The sequence below is a fragment of the Adiantum capillus-veneris genome, chromosome 26, assembly GCF_014529385.1.
Source record: "Adiantum capillus-veneris isolate H3 chromosome 26, ASM1452938v2, whole genome shotgun sequence".
NCBI lineage: Eukaryota > Viridiplantae > Streptophyta > Polypodiopsida > Polypodiales > Pteridaceae > Adiantum > Adiantum capillus-veneris.
Window position 1 is genome coordinate 104,740,158 of NC_140956.1, and position 20,384 is coordinate 104,760,541.

Consider the following 20,384-nt stretch of genomic DNA (forward strand, 5'->3'; position numbering starts at 1 on the left):
AGTGATGGGCGTATATACAATGCACGGGGGAAAAAACCTCCTAAAGAGGGAAAAAATGCCCCGGCGGTCCTAGTGTGTTCACACACATCACTACCACATGTATATGGTAACAAAAATAAGCACACACATCAAAATTAAATCAATGTGAAAAGACTTTGGGGGGTCAAAGAAAAGGTAATCAGTCAGGCGATGATTTCATGAGAAATTCCTTTTATCGTAGCTTAACTACAAGGTATTCTAGGTATAGCCTCTAGTCAGCCCTCGAACATGAAATACTTGGCTCTCGCGATTAAACAACTTAATTGACTAGAGAAAATTAAGAAGCTTACCCATGGTATTAATAGTCGATCTCTAGTGCCTTTCGACCGTTAAATTAGCGACCCCAGACTTGTTTAATTTTTTACCTTTACATCTGTTTATGCATTTGATTATATTGTAATTTAATGTTTATTGCTGACAAATTGTCTAAAATTCTGTTACCAATCAATTTGTCTGTCTAAAATTGCATATGATTTTTAATTGTATATGAGAATGCAATTACTGTGGCAATGTTGTTTGATTTTGCAGTGATTGAAGAAGGCTACGCACATCCATGTCGACTGCTCTTCCATCTCGACGAACGAGCTTCAACCGGATAGCTTCCGAGGACGGAATCTACATCAGGAAGGGGGGCATGTTAACCCTCACGGCACACGGACACCCTATGATCTATAAACGTTGTATTGTTTAGAGTCAGGTACTGGGCTTGTCGGACCAATAGGAACAGGGTAAGGGTGATCGCCGATGACAGGTGCACTCTAACTGGAATATTCAAGGAGTTAGTTGGCTAAGTATGGGTGCCCAAGTGTGAATGGGGTGAGCTCATATAAAAGCCACTAAACCTAATTTTTACTCATTCTCTCATTGTGCAATAGAAGCCGCTCTTGCTCCATCTCCACCTTCTCCTTCACCATCTCCTTGTGTGTGTGTGTGTGTGTGTGTGTGTGTGTGTGTGTGTACGTGAGAGAGAGAGAGAGAGAGAGAGAGAGAGAGAGAGAGAGAGAGAGAGAGAGAGAGAGAGAGAGAGAGAGAGTGTGATCGAGCGTTGCGGCGGCACGACGGCGGCGAGGCGGTTGAGCGCGGCGTAGCGGCGTCTCCCTCTTCTTCGTGGCGCGGGAATCCTTCATTCGCAACTACGCAGGAAGGTGAGTGACACACCATTCTTCCTTGTGAGCTTGTCTGTTGTATGACTGTGTGCTAGGAGCCCTTGTGGCTCGCACACGGCGCGTAGCAAGTCCCTAGCCGTGACAGTTGGCTAGTGCATTGATTATGATTTCTAATGCTTGCTCGTCCTTGGCTTGATTATGTACGCTCATAACTCATGTCTGTATGTATGTACCATCGATGGATGACAGATCAATGATGGTTGGCTTGCTCGTCCTTGGCTTGATTCTGTGCGCTCATAGATCGTGTCTGTATGTATGTACCATCAATGGATGACTACCCCCCACAATTGCTCTTTCATTAAGTAGCCTTTCAACTTGGTTTGCCAAGTGTGAAATCCCTCGCCGTTGACTTTCCTAAGCCCTTTCTCTTCCATTGTGCTAATAGAGGGGTCTTAGCTTAGGATACTCTCCTGGCCAGTGTCTAGATCTTTACACGAGCACAAATATCCCTTAGGAGATGATTGAAAAATTTATTTGCAAGTTATTGTGCTTGGCTGCAAGATTTTGAAGTTTTAATGTGTGTGTGTGTGTGTGTGTGTGTGAGAGAGAGAGAGAGAGAGAGAGAGAGAGAGAGAGAGAGAGAGAGATTTTTCCTTGTCAAAGTGAAGCACCTCTTCACAATTTTGAACTTTGCTTTGGGGAAATCTTTGTAGCCTTTGGAGTGCTTGATGAAGGTTCAGAAGATTTTGAGTGGCCTTGATGAAGCTTCGCGGTTCCCTTAGATTGCTTGGTGATGCCTTTGAGAATTTGCTTGAAAAAGCTTCTATTTGAAATTCAAAACACTTTGAAATAACCCTCTCAAGCTTGGAAAGTTTTGAATGCTCGATGTAACTCTTATTGAATGTTGAAGCCAATGGAAGCTTTGAAGCCCCTTTTGTGTGCGTTGGTTCGTGGGACAACACCCCTACAAGCCCATTGGGGTTTGAAGGCAAAATGTGGCTATAGACTATCGTGGGAAGGCACCCCTAAGTGAGTTCGGGCAGAGTGGGCAGCCGGGCAGGAGGGTTGGGCAGGCGGGGTCAAGGTGGGTAGAGGGGCAGGTCGTCGATCAACGGCAAAAGGTGTTTTGGCAAGCGCTCGTGGGAAAAGGGGTATGCATACTTGATTGAGGGTTTTAAATTGAGCTTGGTGCTCCTTTGAAATCTAGATGCGACCACCTAAAAAGGGCGCCCTCGCACGGGATCAAGGCTCTATGGGCCCGATCAACTCAAAACATGATTAAGAATTGCTAATCTAACCAACACAAATGCATAGCAAAAAACCCTAGCTAACACACCATAGCTCTGATACCATTTGATGGGAATGGGATCGTGCTAGCTATGGTGGATGAAAGAGAAACATCGTGCACACAAGTGAGTGTGTGTTGGTTAGATTATCAGTCAAGCTAATTAGGTTCCAAGATCATTTAACTTGGACTCATAAACACGATCCTGAGTTGTTGCTAAGCCATCACAAGCTCACTATAAACAAGAGAGATGTAATGCAAAATAGACTTGGTTTATTCATTGATGAAATGAGCTTTAAATAGCTCTACAGCCTTGCACCAATACATGTGGGATAATTCCTCATACTCTAGTACTCTAGGACAAAGCTCACACTTTACAATCATTGAATGACATTATGAAAAGCCATTGTAAGAGAGATAATGAAGCAATACTCAAGGGCCCTTGGAGTAACATGTTATGCTTGGCAATTCTTTGTTTGATATGCATCCCAACTTTTAATGGTACCCTTAGAAAAGCACAAAAGTGTGTACCTTGGCACATGCCCCCAGATGAGAACTTCATGGATGCATCAGAGAGAAACTTTAATGCTATCCTTAGAAAAGCACAAAAGTGTATACCTTGGCACATGCCCCCAAATGAGAACTTCATGGATGCATCAGAGAGAAACTTTAATGGTGCCCTTAGAATACAAAGCTAATATTGATTGAGCCATTCTAATGTAGTGATTGTGTTGGAGTTTATGAACCGAGAACTCATAACTACAATAAACCCTACACAAGTTAGCTATGCTTCTTTTTAAGTTGAATCTATTGGTTGCATCTTTACTTGGTAAGCCTAAGGAGGGTGTTTTATATTTGTCTTGACACGTGTTTTGTGTCTGACAAAGAGGACATATTCACAACAGTGGATGTTTTGATTGTACAAGCACGCCTTTCGCTCGACAATATGGCAAGGTCTGTTATGTGCATCCAATTCCTTATGCCTATGCATTTGCTTGGTGCAACACTTAAATGACACGGGGCAGTTCACTGCTTCCATTTCTTATAATTTTTGGAGAGACTACAGTTCCAACTCTCCACCATACTTTTGTATGGCACTTCTGCATAACATGCACTGCATATTTAGCATTCCGCTGTGTGATGCTTCATTGCAAGACAAAATGTTTAACTATTCGCATTGCTTTTATGTAGTTTGACTCAAACGTTGTCCTTCGGCTTGCACAATTTGACGACACTTGTACACGATTATCAAGTCGGTAGTGTAGTTTAATTTTTATAATCTATTGATGCTTTTTGTATTTTTCGAGTTTGTGAATGCTCCATTAAGTTTAGTTTAGCTACATGTTTTCCTCAATAGTACATGCTCAATCTTGATCATCATATCCATATATCAAATAGACCGTACGTACTTTGTTTCTCATAGTTAAACAATTCAACTTATGTACTGCAATACTCGATGCACTCTGTACATGTTCACTTTATTCCTAGGTGGTTGATGTCAATCTACGTATGTCCTTATTTGGAAATGCATCTTATATATTGTAGGCCAATGTTCTCCTCTGCATAACCATTTTGTAGCACGAAGACAACCCTTTATCCCAATGTTTTCCTCCTCAGATAAAAAATTGACTATGCATGATTTAGAGTAACAAATACACATGCAATGTTTTTGAAAACTTCACCAATGCCATGAAATTGGAACATTTTACAAACTGTTAAAGAAGTAATCAATCATCATATAAGCAATTATTTTTTGAAAATTTGCCAATGCACTTTTTCCTTGTTTACTTCAGTGCTAGATGCTTGATGTTAATCTGCACATGTCTTGTTATGTTCTATGAATGTTCTATAGCAATGCCCACCAAGCAACACTAGTTAGTAGGCCTAATATGGTTTTCTACATCTAGGCCTCTAGACGTGGCTCCTTGGCATGTTCCAAGCCATTGAACTCGAGCCAAATCGCACGGCAAGGAGTTACTTTTTTAATAAAGATCTCACACTTCCCTACACACGTTCTTTTTGTAGTGTCATCGCATAAAAGCAAACGCGCAAGCCTTTTGGCACTCAGAGGGACAATGGGTTCAAAGCTTTAGAGCACTTATCGTTTGTATCTATGGTATTCATAGAGCTGGAAGCCAACCGTGGTTGTCTGAAAAAGTGTACAAATGACACTTAGAGAATGGTGCTGAGCATTTAGATTACCACTCTAGGGCTATTGCAGAAAGATGTTGTGCTAGTCAATACTTTGGTTGAATGTATGTCGAATGTGGTGCCCTTACATGGAGGTTCTTGATGATCTTTTTGTTCAAATTGTCGTCTGTGTGTTGTTGATAGAACATGACTGTGGCTCTGGGCTATTTTAACTAGACATGAAGCAATGGCCTTTTGCCAAATGCAATTGCTCCACAACCTGGAGTACCGATTGAAGAAGCCAGAGCTGCAAAATCTTCAATGGGTACATGGACCACAATATGGACAGACGTAACCTCACACAAGACCTTTATATGGGTGATTCTTGATAAGATTGCTAGTCAAGGGCTATTGGAGAAACATAGTGTGCTTGGCAATGCTTTGGTCTGGTCTATATGTATACAAAATGTGGTTTCTTGAAGAAACATGTTGTGCTTGGCAATGCTTGATCTCTAGAACATTTTCTGGAATTTCAATTCCATTAAAATGAAACTTCTACATTCTAATTTACTTTGATTCATGTTAAATACTCTTCTCCTCATTAAGTTAGCTTAGATTCTATGTCGACTTTTGTATCTGTGTTAATTCTTGTGATGTTTGCTATAGGAACTACAAATTCATAGTGTGGATGTTTCAAATGGACAAGTATGCCTCCACCTCAATGAAATTACAAGGTTTGTAATCTGCATCTAAATCTCCATGTCTATGCATTTGCTTGGACACTACAGGGTAGGGCATAATTGCCGTTCCTCATAATTTCTAGGGAGACCAAAGTGCTGACTCTCCACCATACTTTTGTATGGCACTTTTGCATGATGTGCACTAAATGTTTAGCATTTTTACTCTATGTCTCATTACTGATTTTCTCATATCAAACTGATCATTTAATGTGGGAGACGGGGACAAGGGTTAGAATATAGACATGTGCTTACGGGTCTATCTCAACACAAAGCCAAAGGTAAAGAGGTCCAAATGAGAGATGATTTGACAAAGAGCAAGGCTAGCTAATGGAGCTTAAAGGCCTTAGGGTTAGCTTCGTTAAAGACCTCCTTTGGTTAGTGTTAAAAGTCCTTTGACCTTCGGTAAGCTAGGGCTATGCTTGAGGTGGAAACCCTGCCCAAGCTTGAGGTGCTTGTCGTGCTTGCTGACTAAGATGCTTGAGGTGCTTATCGTGCTTGCTGACTAAGATGCTTGAGGTGCTTGTCGTGCTGATGACTAAGATGCTTGAGGTGCTTGTCATTCTTGTTGACTAAGATGCTTGACGTGCTTGTCGTATTGCCGACTAGGAAGCTTGAGGTGCTTGTGGGAACACTACCCAAGCTTGTGGTGCTTTGTCGTGCTTGCTGACTAAGGTGCTTGTGTTCCAAAAGTCAACAAAATCCCTACAAAGGAGTGGGAAAGCCCTAAAGCTAGGGGGATGAGAAAGAGCGCGCGCGCGCTCACACACACACACACACACACACACAAAATAGCATGAGGTCTTTCTTTTGACTCTTCTATCACAAGGGACAAAAAGAAGCAGGGCTGATAAGTATTTTTGTAGCACCTCATCTACATCTCTATTAAACCGCCCATTACGTGATCACACAAACAGCTATCGCAGTAATAACAGGTGTTTGGGCGCTCTGTTAAAGGCAAGATACGAGTCGCCAAGACTAACCCATACTCCCGGGTGCGTGGAGTACAGTTAAAATAACCTCTTAATTGATGACCATAACTTTGATACAAAAAGATCTTTTGAGATGGAAGGAATTGGGCTAGCAGGTATAACCACTCTGAAAAACCTAGCTTCATTGAATGTTCTATGTAATAATACTGTGGCCCTAGGCCCAGAGCCTCTGTAACCATCGCCAATCTGATATTGTTCCTAAAATGCTCGCGACCCCAAAGGGTTACACGAGTCACTCGATTTTTGTATGTCCACCATTTAGTCTGGGAAACAGAGGTTCCTAATTGCGGGAATAGATATAGTTCATAACGGAGTAAAGTTGCTCTCCGTGTAGAGTCACCTGATTGATAAAGGTGTGCTTTTGCTATGGAAAAAACCAGTTCTCGATTGTAGGCCATTTTTTAACACACCTGATAAGCAAACATGCGGATATGTATATTACTTGTGTACAGTTACTCCTTACTGCTACCTTGGATTGGTTTATATATTAGTGTCTTCTGGCTTTTATAGACTCACTTTTTGACTTTGAATCGGAATTGGAAGTATTAATTAATCACAAAAAAGTGTTGTGAATATGCAGTATATCGTACACTGTTAAGATCCTTGCTGGTATACTGTACCCCAGTTGTTGGATGCATGACTTAAGCCGAGTATAAGGGTTTGTGGATTTTGTATTGGGATGTGTGGGATAAACCTGAGCCAGGTTCAAAAAGCTCGATTGTCGATTCGAACCGGGTATTGACAGCATTGGTGTTTCTAGTTGGTATACATTATGAGACTAGATATATTTTTTGACTTGACCTTGCTTTAAGGTAAATAGCATCTCTATATACCGTACCCCAGTTGTTGGGTGCATGACTTATGCCGAGTATTAAGGTTTGTGGATTTTGTATTGGGATGTGTGGTTAAACCTGAGCCAGGTTCAAAAAAGCTCGATAGTCGATTCGAACCGGGTATCGACGGCATTGGTGTCTCTAGTTGGTATACATTATGAGACTATATGTTTTTTTGACTTGACCTTGCTTTAAGGTAAATAGCATCTCTCTCTCTCTCTCTATATATATACACTCTGTAGTGTATTTTTTACTGCCTCTCTGTTGTGTCGGGCTGCCTGCAACACGCTTTTGCATGCGCTAGGGTTGAGGTGGCAGGTGAGTGTAGTTGCAAATATTGAGGTGTGTTAATCAAGTTCAGACCGGATCTTCAACTGGGATAATCCCTGAGTATCTGGCCCGTATGGGTGTCGTCTAATGCAGTAGCTAGTCCGTGTTAGTGGCGGATCTACTCCCGATTTGCTTCAGCAAAGTATAAATGCCCCTTAAAAATGTGAGTACTCTTACTCACTTGGCATCGTGCTGTATTCACTTGTGTGCATTCTATACTGTGTGGGTTAGTAGATATTTTCTACTATGTGCTCAATCATGCCGAAAAAGAACGGGAAGGAGACTGTGGACGCTTCGTCGTCTCCCAATCTACAGGTTATACAAAATCTCTGTCTTACTTTAGGGAATCTCTGTGTAGCTTCGCTGAGACCGGTTTTTGAATTTTTTTAAATAAAAAAAACCAGGTATTTTGTTTCTGGATACTAAACCTAAAACTATTATGTCAAGTATTATTCTGAAGCTTTGCTGAAAAAAAGATTTGAATGGGTTTTTTTAAAAAAAAACCAATAATATAGAGTTAGGTAAAATAGAAATTTGTTCCAGATACTTTACTTACACCTAGGTCTATGGGAGTTATTTTAGTGCAAGTACATTTCTGCTCTGGGACAGTTTGGAATTCGTATACTTCTGTGACTAATGATGGTCGTTGTCATAAAATAAACAAAAAATTGAGTTGTAACCTACTGAGTGAATGGCTCAGTTAAACTAAGAACTGCCTGGATTCTTTCGAATGATGGTAGTAGTATGCCTGGTTGCCGTATACAGTGTTGTAAAACTGGTTCTCTGATGAAAAATCTGTGTTTTTTTTTTTAAAAATAGGGAGACTGCCAGGTAGGAGGCTGTTTTGCTACTGAGGAAAGAGTAATGTATGGTACTTATTAGAAAGGAATTGTATATTGGGGTGATGATGTTATGATTCGGTTAAAAAACTGCTCAATAGATGAAATGCACTCTTGTAAAGTAAAAAATGAGTTGTAATGATCATATAATGTTTAAAAGATATTTAGGTTTATGGCATCACTAATTTACTGCTGTCCATTGTGTAAGATGACAGTCCCTTGAAAGATTTACTCTCTAGTTTGGGTACCTATTCCATTAGATCAGCGGTACACTTGTTTGAGGGCACTTATTACAGGTTTCGGAAAAGGTGTCCTTACTTTTGTTATTGAGTTGGCAGTATGTATTATCTCATAACCACGTGTAGGAGTAAAGTTCTGGTTTTGCAAATTGACTTAACCATTTTTTTACCATACTACATCTCCTACTTGTAAGATAGAATGTGTTTTTTGAGCTGATACTTATCTCACTGAATCGTCTAAAAAGTTATTTTATATTTAATTTGTACTAGCTTCTGTTATGTTGCTCTTTTTCTTATTCGTGATAATGCTAAGAGTTGCTACACATACGGTATTGAATAAGAGTGGCAACACATACCGGATTGTATATGGAGCTAAAGTGTGGCAGCACATACCGGATTGATTAAGCTGGTTCCAAGATACTTGTGTTTTTTTCACATACGATGATGTTTTATGATAGTGTTCGGTGACTTACCATTACTTCAACAGGGTGATTGAGTTCTATAGGGCTGGATTTGAACCTCGGCTATTCTATAAAATTTGTTGGTCTTCATTTGCTGGCTTCCTAATTTCACTCAAAGTATATAGGAGCTGACTCTAACCTAGCATCTTGCAGTATATACAATAGTGCTTCTAGAAGTTGGTTATAAAGGCCTTAGTATTATAAGGAAAGTCATATAAACTCCCTTTAAACTGATCTTTTGTGGTTTTTCTTATGTCGTATCTGTCTCGGACCAGGTCTGAGGCTGATCGAAGGACTGACTCACCTAGGGTTGTATGTTTTTTAATAAAAACAACAGTTTATTTCTGGCTTGGGATACAGTATAACAGACATGACAAGATAAGCATTGATATTTCTTGAGAAATATAGTTTTTATATATATATATAAAATATATATAAATCCTAAAAAAAAGAGGGAGTGTACTCAGGTTTATAAATTTGTAAATTCTTAAATGATCCTTTTTGAAGATATCTCAGGGTGATTATAAAATCGGTTCTTAAAGTAGGATATGCTCTAGAAGTTTGTTTTTTGTCTATACTTCAAGCCACAAGGATGAGATTGTCCTTAATTGAGCTGGGTTTTGGCTTGAGATTAACTTTACCTACCGACATTGAGTGAAATTCTCTCCAATCAGATCAAAAAAGAAGTTTTTCGTTTCTCCAAAAAACTTTAGTGTAGCAAAAGATGTTTCTAAAAAAAGAGATATATATATATATATATATATTAAATTGAGGAATAATCAGATACATAGCTGCTTTATGGGTGTTCAATTTCCTTTATCAGATTGGCAAAAATGCCAAAGAAAGGTTTTTTCAAAACTGAACAATATACTTGTTAAGAACTATATGTTTTTTTAAGGTGACATGGATAACAACTAGGATGCCCTGCATCACCTGCGTACAGTCACGTGCTAACGAATTGTTTTCTTGTGGCTATGGGTGCAGGTGAGGGCTACCTTCCTTGATTAAATTGTCCAGTTCTTAACAAATGGAGGATCTCTTAGTGTGACGCAAATTATCCCAGACTTTGGGTTTATGGATTCTTGAACTATATCTTGTTATCTTCATTACCTTGTACAAAATTTATTTTCAACTGCAAATAAATTATTGTGCAAAGCCACTGTACTTTTCTAGAATTTTTAGTATGTGAACAACTAGTTTTTGTTTGCGTATATATATATATGTATATATATTTATATAGATTTAAAACTGCTACAAACAAGGTAAGCCCAAGCCTCAAGAGGCAGCAAGGACACATGTCAAGCCTCTACCCATGTTGACCTCAAGGTGTGCCTAAATCCTATTGGATAGGCTTAAAAGGGGTCCAATGAGCATTTAGATTAATTAAATAATAATCTAAGCAATTATCAAGCCTCTCTCCCTCAAAGAGGAAAGAAGGACACTTGTCCAAAATCTACCCTTGTTGCTTGATATGCCTCTTGCATGTGATTGGTTAGGCCTGGAAGGGGTCCAATTCGCTCTCATTCTTCACTTGGTGAAGTGCAAGAACTCCGTCTCCTTCTCCAAGCTTGTTGAAAAGTTGAGAGACTACATCAACACTCTTGGCTATGGAATGCAAATCCAACCAAGAGCCATCATGCTTCAATGCTTAAGCTTGCCATCTTCTCCATCTTCATTACTATGCTATTATGTATGCTAGCAAGAATAGTGATGATAAGTGAGGAACTATTTCTTTCATCAACAAAAATGGCTACGAGCCAACTTCAAGCACAAGGACGACAAATGAAGAGTCCTAAAATTCCCTCTCAAATGAGAATCTCCTTTTGAGTTTTAGGATCACGGGCCTGGGAGGAGCAACAAGGTTAGCCACTTTCAAGTTCTTCTTGTTTTTTATGTTTAACCTTTAAATTGGACATGATTTTCTTGTTTTGCAAAGCAAGTGCTTTGATAATTTTCATGGGAAGCAAAGCTTTCATTTTGTGCCAAAGTACTATCCATTGATTTAGGATCAAGGATCATGACACACAGATTTGGCAAATTGTCAATAACAGGATCTAAGCTCATATTTATGTTGGGAAACAACAAACTGTGATGTATCCATGCCATTACAAATCGGCACACATGCCACTGGCTCAAATTGTTGAGACCATCATTGATGCCAAGGGCTTATCACACTATTTTTTTTTATATGCATGCATGGCATGCCAATATTGCGGACTCATTCCACTAAAGCATAGTCTACTCTTCCGCTATAAAATCAACTACTCTGTTTAGAAAGAGTTGAGGTTGTATAATTGCTCATGATCGTTGTATATGTCGATTACAACGACGAGCAATTTCTGTGCACAAGGTGCTAGCAATACATATGATGCTTTCTGTGGGTAGAAAGTAGGCATGGCCTCGCTATCAAGCACATAATTCATGGGACGACATGAATAGATTAAGAGAGCCTCCCGGTAGGTAATCTCTTGTTCCAAACCCAAGAAAATATAGTCTAACTATTTTCTTTGATGTTAGGAATCATTCTCTTCTGTCCATGGACCTATATGATTACTTTGAGATTTAGTTGTGAATAAGATTCCAACTTGAGAAGAGATGTTGCTTAGTTCTACCATTGATTATGTCTCTAGGAGTGGTATTTTCAGGGGTATGACCCAGCTAATACACAATCACTTCATCATTGTTGAAAGTCATAGTTTGATCTCATCACTTATTCTTTCAAGGAAAGAAGTCCACAATATGCCAAGGTGTAGTGGGCAAGCTCAACTTCCAAAGTTGATTTCAATCACTATTAGACATTGTAGACTGTGTTGGTCACCGTTGGCTGCTAGTTTGAGCGGTTTCCATGTAGAGTCTAACCAAGGGGTTTGACAAAGTAGATGCTAAATAGCAGTTTTGGATTTCAAAGGCAACACACAGGGTTACTAGTACACTACTGTTTGATTTTCACTAATCTTTTAATTAGTGTTCCTAGGCCTCTGCATGATGAAAATTTGGTCATGTGCATTTGACTACAGGTAAGTGAACACTATGTTCAACCTTCAGGTACGCATTTGATTTGATTTCATTTCATTTTTGAATATGTTTTGGTTTATTTTTCCATGTAGGATGTATAAGATTCTATGGTTTTATCTATTTTTCTCTTCAGAGACATGATAAGGTCATGTAGCAGCAAAGTATTTTGGGCCATAGTGTCCAAATTACATTTCTGCATTATGTAGTTATGGACCTACATGTAGGGTTTGGTTTTGGCACATGTTGTCACATGGGATACAACATGGTGTAGGAACTCAAAGAGTTCAATTTAGCCACTGTGCAACAAGAATAACAATGGTCCCTTTCACTCATGTCTCAAGTGTTTACAGGTACCTCCACACACAAGTACATCTCGTACTTGAAGGATGTTTTTTTATAGACATCCTTACATGAGACATATTCCACATGTGGAGAATTTGAGTCTATGGAACTGACACTGGCGCCTGTTATTTCAATTATGTGTCGCGACAAAGTCCCTAGGTGCTGGTCAAATCCATTTATTAGACCATTTTGAGTACATTGTATCAGGAACATATTAGTGGCTAGAAATTGTAGGATACTTAGTACGACTTGTTAAGGATACAAGAAGTATTGTTAAACAACTTCAACGGATGGTTGTTTATACACGTAGAAAAGTTATGTTCTATTGATGAACTAGTTTATTTGGTACCTAGATGTGCTGGGATTTTCACATTCTATCATGTTCCAAATAGGTTACCATGTTTTCACGTGGATAGTATTTTGTTCTTTCTTCGTAAGCCGTGAGCATAACATTAGCCATAAGCATCGAAAAGTACGATTATGGATATGTAGGCTCAGATCTGTTTTTGCTAAATGCATGCACACTAGTTGTTACGGGCTCTAGTGTTTAGCAAAGGCTGATTTGGAGCAGCATGCACATTCATGAAATTAGTAGCTTCTACAACATTTCACACTATATGTGCAATATATCTATGAGATTAATTGTAGATCTATCAATCACCAATAGAAGTCATGGCTCGATTTGGGTGCTTGTTGATCAGCTCACTCCAGTTGACAAAGATGGTTGTCCCTCAAAATTATTGATTAATCAGCAATAACGCAAGGAATTGTGTTTCATGTTTAATAGTCACCCACCCTGGAGGACTGTTTGTAAACGGTGGGGAAACACACAAATACACCTCAGTATTGTCAGTTATCTAGAGTGGATAGATAGTTGACAAGTGTTAATCTTGTGCTAAAGGATATGCTAGGTGAGTACGTTAGCACGAAGCAACCCAATTAGAAAGATTATCTCTCTACTTGGAGTTTGCTTACCATGAGACAAAGCAGGTTGCAACTAAGTTTAGCCTCCTCCTGTTTAAATTGGGTTCTCAACCTTGAACACCGCTTATGGTGCGATTGTTTACTAATGAAGAATGATATTAAGTCAAGGACTTCATTTTTGCTGATGAGTTATGTCAGCATGCTACTTTCATGGAAAGTGAGAAGAGGAATTCTTTTAGATACCTCTTACTTGTGGTAACTCATTTAGCATACTGAGATCTCTAGTGAGTTATAAATAGAGTTTATATAATATGTTGGATTTAGGGCATTTAATGTAATGCCAAGGGCAAACCCAGGGGGGTCATTGATCTAGGCAAAGTGCCAGCTGCTGCTGTGGACAAGGGATTCTAAGTATGGATGGCCAAGGGCCTATATTATGGGTGGTAGGGTGAAGAATCCTCATGGCAGTTCCTTGGGTTCTCATCAAGTCCCAAGCTAAGCTTATGCTGTTGCCTATCAATTGGTTCTACTCATCCACTTGTGTTCCACAATAAAAGCCAAGGCGATAGCAAGCACAACCAACTAACCAAGTAATCAACTGTGCTCCAAAATCTATTAGAACACGTACGGCAAAGAGAAGTGCCTCTTGGTCTCGCTGCTCAAACAATTGTAGAGAAAGCCGTGAAAATTGGACCATTTTACAGATAGTTATGGAGGTTATCAATCATCATATATGTTTAATAAATACACGTGCACTTCTTTTTTTAAAATTTGCCAATGCACTTTGTACTTGTTTACTTCATTGCTAGATGCTTGATGTCAATTTGCGTATGTCACATGTTATGTCTATAGAAACGCCCACCAAGCAAGACTAGTTTGAAGCCTTGTGGGAGAGTTTTGGTACTTACATGAGGTGGACTAGGATTGTCAGAAATCAACCTCGGCATAAGATATGTATAGATTAATGGTAGACTCCATTGATAGAATTTGGCACACAAAGTGGTTCTAGGCAAAATGGAGGAGGCATTTGATTTTGATATGGCAAGTAGGAATCTCGGGATGTGGAAAGTAACTTGGGGGGCTCTTCCCACATGCACCAAAGTTCAAGCCCGAGGTCTGGGTTCTAAAATTATGTTTTGGATGTAAAGCCACGATAGAAGATCCCTTTCACTTATTTAAAGGCAAACCTTCTGCAGGGGGTTGGCTTACAAAATTAGCAGATGGGTGAAACAAACCTGGCAATGAGAGGCTTTGAACTGCACACATCGTGCCTGCGACGCTGAGGCTCTGCCAGCAGGCTATGACTCATTACTGTGCCTTCAATAATGAAAAGTATTTATATAATTAAATGTCTGAACGTGTGTGCCATTGTAGGCGTCCAATTAAGCTCTTTTTGAGCCAGTTTGAGGCCCGTATGTGACAAGGGCCTTACTTTAACTTACAAGTTGTAACTTGGGACAAGTGTAGAGAGAGTAGAGAATCAGAGCCCAGTCCCGTCCAACATCTTCAGGGGTTACAGGAGCTCAGATTCTCAAAAAATAGCCGTCTCACCAATCCTCTTGGAGGACTTACGAGACATAAAGAGAATGCTACAAATGTTATTAAAATTATGAAAATAGATTGAACTTGCAGCGCAGCCAGCGGCCCAACGCATACTGAAAGGTAGGAGGCCTTTGAGCTAGAATTGAACAAAATCGTGGCTTCTCACTAGGATTATCGAGTAGGAGATTGGCATTTGTAGAGCGTAGGCTGATTGTCCTGTAAGTCCTGCAAACCCTTTGCGGGACGGGGCTCTTATAGCATGAGGAGGTAGGTGAACATTTTACATAGCCACCACAAAAAGACCCGCCGGCGGCCACGCAGCTCATCTTCATACTATAATCACGCCCACATCAGCTGAAGGCTGCCGCTGCGCCTCAACCCCAACAGATGGCAGCCACGTGGTAATTTTACCGCCACCTCAGGTAAGGTACAGCCAAGTACCTTTTGCCACGTGTGGAAATCTCTGCGTACATCGTACCGAGGCGACCCGGTGGGCACTGAACTTCCGGAAATTTAAAAGCCTAAAAGGCCAACTTTAAAGGCAGCGAGTAGCGCAGCTACAGAGTTTATATTTTGAGCTGGAGCCCGAAAGAAGTAGCGGTGCTCTGTCAGCTCTCTCTCTGTTCCGTTTTGGCTCTCCCGCTCCAGCTACTCACAGGGGTTACTCTTCAATGCGTTGAGTACGGTGTGTGTGTGTGAGTAAGAGAGAGAGAGAGAGAGAGAGAGAGAGGGGTAGTGGCCTGCCGCCTCTCCGAGTCTCCGAGCCCGCGTTAGTGAAAGGAGCGAGGCTGCGAGCAGAGAGAGAGAGAGAGAGAGAGAGAGAGAGAGAGCTGCATGCAGCGCTAACTTCGTGTCCGTGACAGCGCGCGCGCGTGTGTGTGTGTGTGTGAGAGAGAGAGAGAGAGAGAGAGAGAGAGAGAGAGAGAGAGAGAGTTAGCACCATGAAGGTCGCCCTCCTCGCTTTCGCCCTGCTCCTCTCTCTCCTCTGTGCCGCCAGAGCCAACAACAACATCACAGAGATCCTCGCTTCTCACCCCAGCCACTCCACCTTCAGCAGGCTCTGCAAGGAAACAGGGGTCGCGGCCGCCATCTTCTCTAGGAGTACCATCACTGTCCTCGTCCCGCCCGACTCGGTTCTCGATCCCATTGTCCAGCAGTACTCCTCCGACTCCAACACTCTGTATGATGTTGTAAGCTTCCATGTCCTGCTCGACTACTTCGACACTGCCAAGTTCAAGGCCATCACCAAGGGCACTACATTGAGCACCACTCTCTATCAGACCACTGGCCAAGCGGATGGCCAGGATGGCTTTGTCAACATCACTGTGAAAGGCAGCTCTATTCATATTGCCCGCACAGATGGTGGCATGTCCACTGTTGTCCAGAACGAGCTCTACAAGGCCCCCTATAACATCAGCGTTGTCAGCATCAGCACCGTCCTTGTCCCCAATGGAATTAGCGCACCGGGTCCTGCTGCTGCCCCTGTCAATTTCACCGAGATCTTGATCCAGGTATCTGTTGCAACCTTTCTGTGCATGCTTGATGTTTGGTATGTGGGTGTAATGTGGAAGGGACTTGTGCATGCAAAAATGTTTCACACACCAGCATTTTGGATTTGGTGTGATAGTTTGCTTTTGCTGCAAGCATTGGGGTTTATGAGGAATGACAGGGTAGCATTTGATATGATCTTTTAGTACATCGTTGGACATTTGGGTGAAAGATTCTTGCACCTTCTATGGATGTGTTTGGATGTTTAAGGCTTTATGGATATCAGCATTGCATAGGTGTCGATTGAGGTGCGGAAGTCTGTGCCCAACAAAATGCATGCTCTTATGTCATGTGGGAAGATGGCTTGCTTGTATGTATGAATGTACATATATGTATGTGCGTGTCGATAAAAGGCACGCTTATGATGGTATGCATCATTTAGCTAGAGCATCAATGCTCCTTCAAACCCTGCATGTGTTGTGCCATATTAGTCCATTCTTCTCCAAGATATTTGTGAAAGCTATAACCTGTTTTAACCTTGATGCTTCTCATTCGTTTTTCTGTGAAATCAGGCCAAGAATTACAACACTTTCTTGAGTCTCATCAAAGCTACAGGCGTGGATTCACTCCTTTTGAAGCATGATACTCCACCTGGGCTAACTATATTTGCGCCAGATGATGCTGCATTCAAGAAGCTACCAGCAGGTAAGAATCATGATTGGATACAATTAATTATGGATTGCAAGGGGTCATTATGGTAAGCTCTGTATGAAGAAATTGTGCAATCCAATGATCATTCATGTTACTGACATAAATGGGCTCCCTTTGAAGGTGCCTTGAGCAAGCTGTCCAGTGCAGAACAAGTTGCTTTACTTGAATTCCATTGTCTGGGAAATTTCTACTCAGCTCAAGAGCTGAGTGCACTAGGAGAACCTCAAGCAACATTGGCTAGCGGGTCAGGTGGAGGAAAGTACGAGTACAAAGGCATTTTTCCAAGCAAAGAGGGGGGTGTAGTGATAGACACTGGGTATAACAAGGTGCCAGTGGGGGACACTCTTTACAGCCAGCTGCCTTTAGGGCTCTATGGCATATCAACAGTCTTGCTACCAACTGACATATTTGGGTTACCTCCTAGCGGAGCTCCATCACCAACCCCCACATCATCGCCATCTCCGACACCCTCACCGACTCCCGTTCCCTCTCCGGCCTCTACACCGTCCCCTGTGCCGTCGCCTGCCCCTACTTTGGCTCCTGCATCAGCATATTCGCCTCCGGCTCCGCCCCCAGACTCCACAGTGGGCTCCCCAGAGAGCAGTGAAAATGGCTCACCATTGTCCGCCCATTTTGGGCTAGTTGGCATTCTCCTCGTGGCTCTCCACCTCTGTTGGGTTCTCTTCCATTAGAGAGGGTTTCAAGGAGGGGACAAGAGTCTGTGAATGTGTGCATGGTGTGAGTTGAGTATCAACATGGGTTGATTTTTTGCTTTTCTTTTTGGGGGAACCTTGCTTTTGCTTGTAAGGTTGGAGATGGGAATGGATTCTTTGTTTTGGGATTGTTGATTCTATTGAAGGGGGAGAATGATCTCTCTCTCTCTCTCTCTCTCTCTCTCTCTCTCTCTCTCTCACACACACACACACACACACACACACACACACACACACAGACACACAAAAGGACTCCATAAAATACTACATTGTGTACTTCTCTTTGATGTGCGCGCATTAGCTTTGAAATGTGTTCTTTTCAGATGCCAAAATGTATCAAGTTCCAATACATTCTCACGTCCCTATGGAGGAGCCCTCTCTTATTCAATTCTGGGACTCTTTTTCACAAGATTTGAAAAGACTCTTTTCAAGGTAAAAGTTTGGGAAAGACTATTTGTGTTGAGGAAAGCAAGGTAACCTTGAGGCTGGCACAGTGCAGTTGTTCTTTTCCAAAAGTAGGACATGAATGAGAGCTTGTTCTACTTTTTACTTTACATATGGGTTGCCCTGCAAAAGTACAGGAATGTTCACTCTCCACTTTAAAACCAAGAGTTTCTACTTTTAAACAATGGTGGCCAAAATGGGTTTGGTGTCTTGGTTAATTGAGGTTTAAGGGTGAATTCCCGTATTAAAGTGATGTTGTATAGTGCCAATGAAACTCTACTTTGTGGTGCTTGCCATATGGAAGTGGAAAAGTGGGTTCTGTAGTGCGAACAAAATCCTACCTTGTGGCGTTTGTTATATGGTAGTATGGAATGGATGTGCACGGACCATTCTCACTAATCATGAGCAATCGGCATAGGCCGACAACCTTGATTATGAGAATGGTCTGCGCACGACAAATCTCGGCCGTCAATGGCCTCAATAGTGGTCTTCTATGTCGTCTTGATGATGACGTGACCTAGATATGACAGGATGGAGAGAAAAGAAGCTTGATAGTAGAGCATTTGATCAAGGCATAATAGATGGAGGCAATGGGATAGAAGACCACAGCTGTAATTGGCCTTTCTAGGAGTGCCTATTTGCCAACATGCATGCTATTTCTACTCCATTGTCACTCCTATAAATGGCATGATATCCCTCCCCCAAAGCGAACTTTCCCTTCTCGTAAACATCAAGGGACCCATAGTGAGAACCATATGGTAAACTCTCTTCTTGGAAGCTAAAATGTAGAACACTCATACATCAATTTCTCTCTCCATGTTAATTCAACTATACAACTCTTAAAATAACAATAGCAAGCATGCTTGGTAACCTATACTTTTGATATTTCCTTTTTCTTTTGCTACTCGCACTTACATAGTGCCTGGCTCCTCCATGGATGTAGTTTTCATCTTAATGAGGCATTCGAAATGCTTGCTTATCTCAAGCGGAGGGTTTTTAGTGGAGATAACTTCCTTCACCCTTAAAATATTTGAGGCAAATCCTGGCACCCTTATTGGAGTGCCAAGATAAAAAGTTTGGTCTTCATCCTATCATGATTGTGCATGCATATGCTCTCCTAAACATATGTTGTGCTCTCAAATGTATTAATATACTTCACACCTTTCAATGTGTCAATATAGCACATTGATACATGCTTTCTAATGGGTTTTCGAATCTTCTTGCTCATATACGCAAGTTTGAAACAACTCGTCGCACATTTTAAAGATGTGAACTCTCTTACTTATACATTCATATGCACAACACTATTTGTCTAGATAACTAGCTTATCTCTTCGTTGTTTAAAATTGCATGTGAAAATGAATGTGGTGATGAAAGTGTCTCCTAGTGGGTTTTTTCCCCCTAATGTAATTTAGGAGATGTTTTACTCTCTTTTTGAGAGTCTTCTCTTTGACACTTTTGTTCTTGAGGACGTCACTTACACTCACTTTATGAGAAGATTGGGAATGGACGCATACAACTCTCGGCCCAACTATGCTATACATAGGCTCTTGGTATGCTAAATGTAGTCCCATGAACTGCATAAGCGTATCGGCCTCTAGCCTACTCCAACCTACTTTAGGCTTGGCATTACTCTGTCCATAGAGCATCGTTTTTGTCCTAAAAAACAAAAGCGGTGATATCTTCGTAAGAACACTAATGTTTTTCATAGGGCTATCCTTCATGGATTCATCTGTCCGTTTGCTTGGAACATGGTTCCATGGGAGGTTAAATGAAATCAAGAAGAATATCTTGATTTTTCACATTGTTGTCTCTTTACAACCGTCTTGAGTAATCAGCCCATATCTAACATAACCTAACATAACGTATAGACTTCATTTCAAACTCACTTGAGTATGCTAAACAAGTTACCACAATTAAGAAGTGCTTTAAAGAATACCTCTTCTCACTTTCCATTAAAGTAATAGGCTGATATAACTAACACCACTAAAGGACAAGTTCTTGACTTATTATCATCCTTCATTAGTAGACAACCCCACTATATTTGATTCGAGGTTTAGACCGAACTAAGTTTCAACATCTTTTGCCTCATGGTAAGCGAACTCCAAATAGAGAGATAGCCTTTTTGATTGGATTGCTTGGTGTCAACATACGCGTGTAGCATACCCTTTAGCACAAGATTAATACTTGTAATCTATCTATCCTATTTAGATG

General features: G+C 40.9%; 1 protein-coding gene across 1 annotated transcript; it reads left to right on the top strand.

The window, feature by feature from the left end:
- The first annotated feature begins 15,620 nt into the window (after nucleotides 1-15,620).
- Nucleotides 15,621-17,856, top strand: LOC147423937 (fasciclin-like arabinogalactan protein 10). The gene is made up of 3 exons (XM_086501748.1): nucleotides 15,621-16,325; nucleotides 16,875-17,007; nucleotides 17,134-17,856. Exons 1-3 carry the CDS (start codon nucleotides 15,756-15,758, stop codon nucleotides 17,703-17,705), a joined length of 1,275 nt encoding a protein of 424 aa, XP_086357874.1. The 5' UTR covers nucleotides 15,621-15,755; the 3' UTR covers nucleotides 17,706-17,856.
- The last annotated feature ends 2,528 nt before the right edge of the window (nucleotides 17,857-20,384 follow it).

Coding starts and splice junctions, on each gene's coding strand:
- LOC147423937 (XM_086501748.1), top strand. CDS start 15,756: ATGAAGGTCGCCCTCCTCGCTTTCGCCCTGCTCCTCTCTCTCCTCTGT. Junction 16,326..16,874: donor TCACCGAGATCTTGATCCAG/GTATCTGTTGCA, acceptor CTGTGAAATCAG/GCCAAGAATTACAACACTTT. Junction 17,008..17,133: donor ATTCAAGAAGCTACCAGCAG/GTAAGAATCATG, acceptor CTCCCTTTGAAG/GTGCCTTGAGCAAGCTGTCC.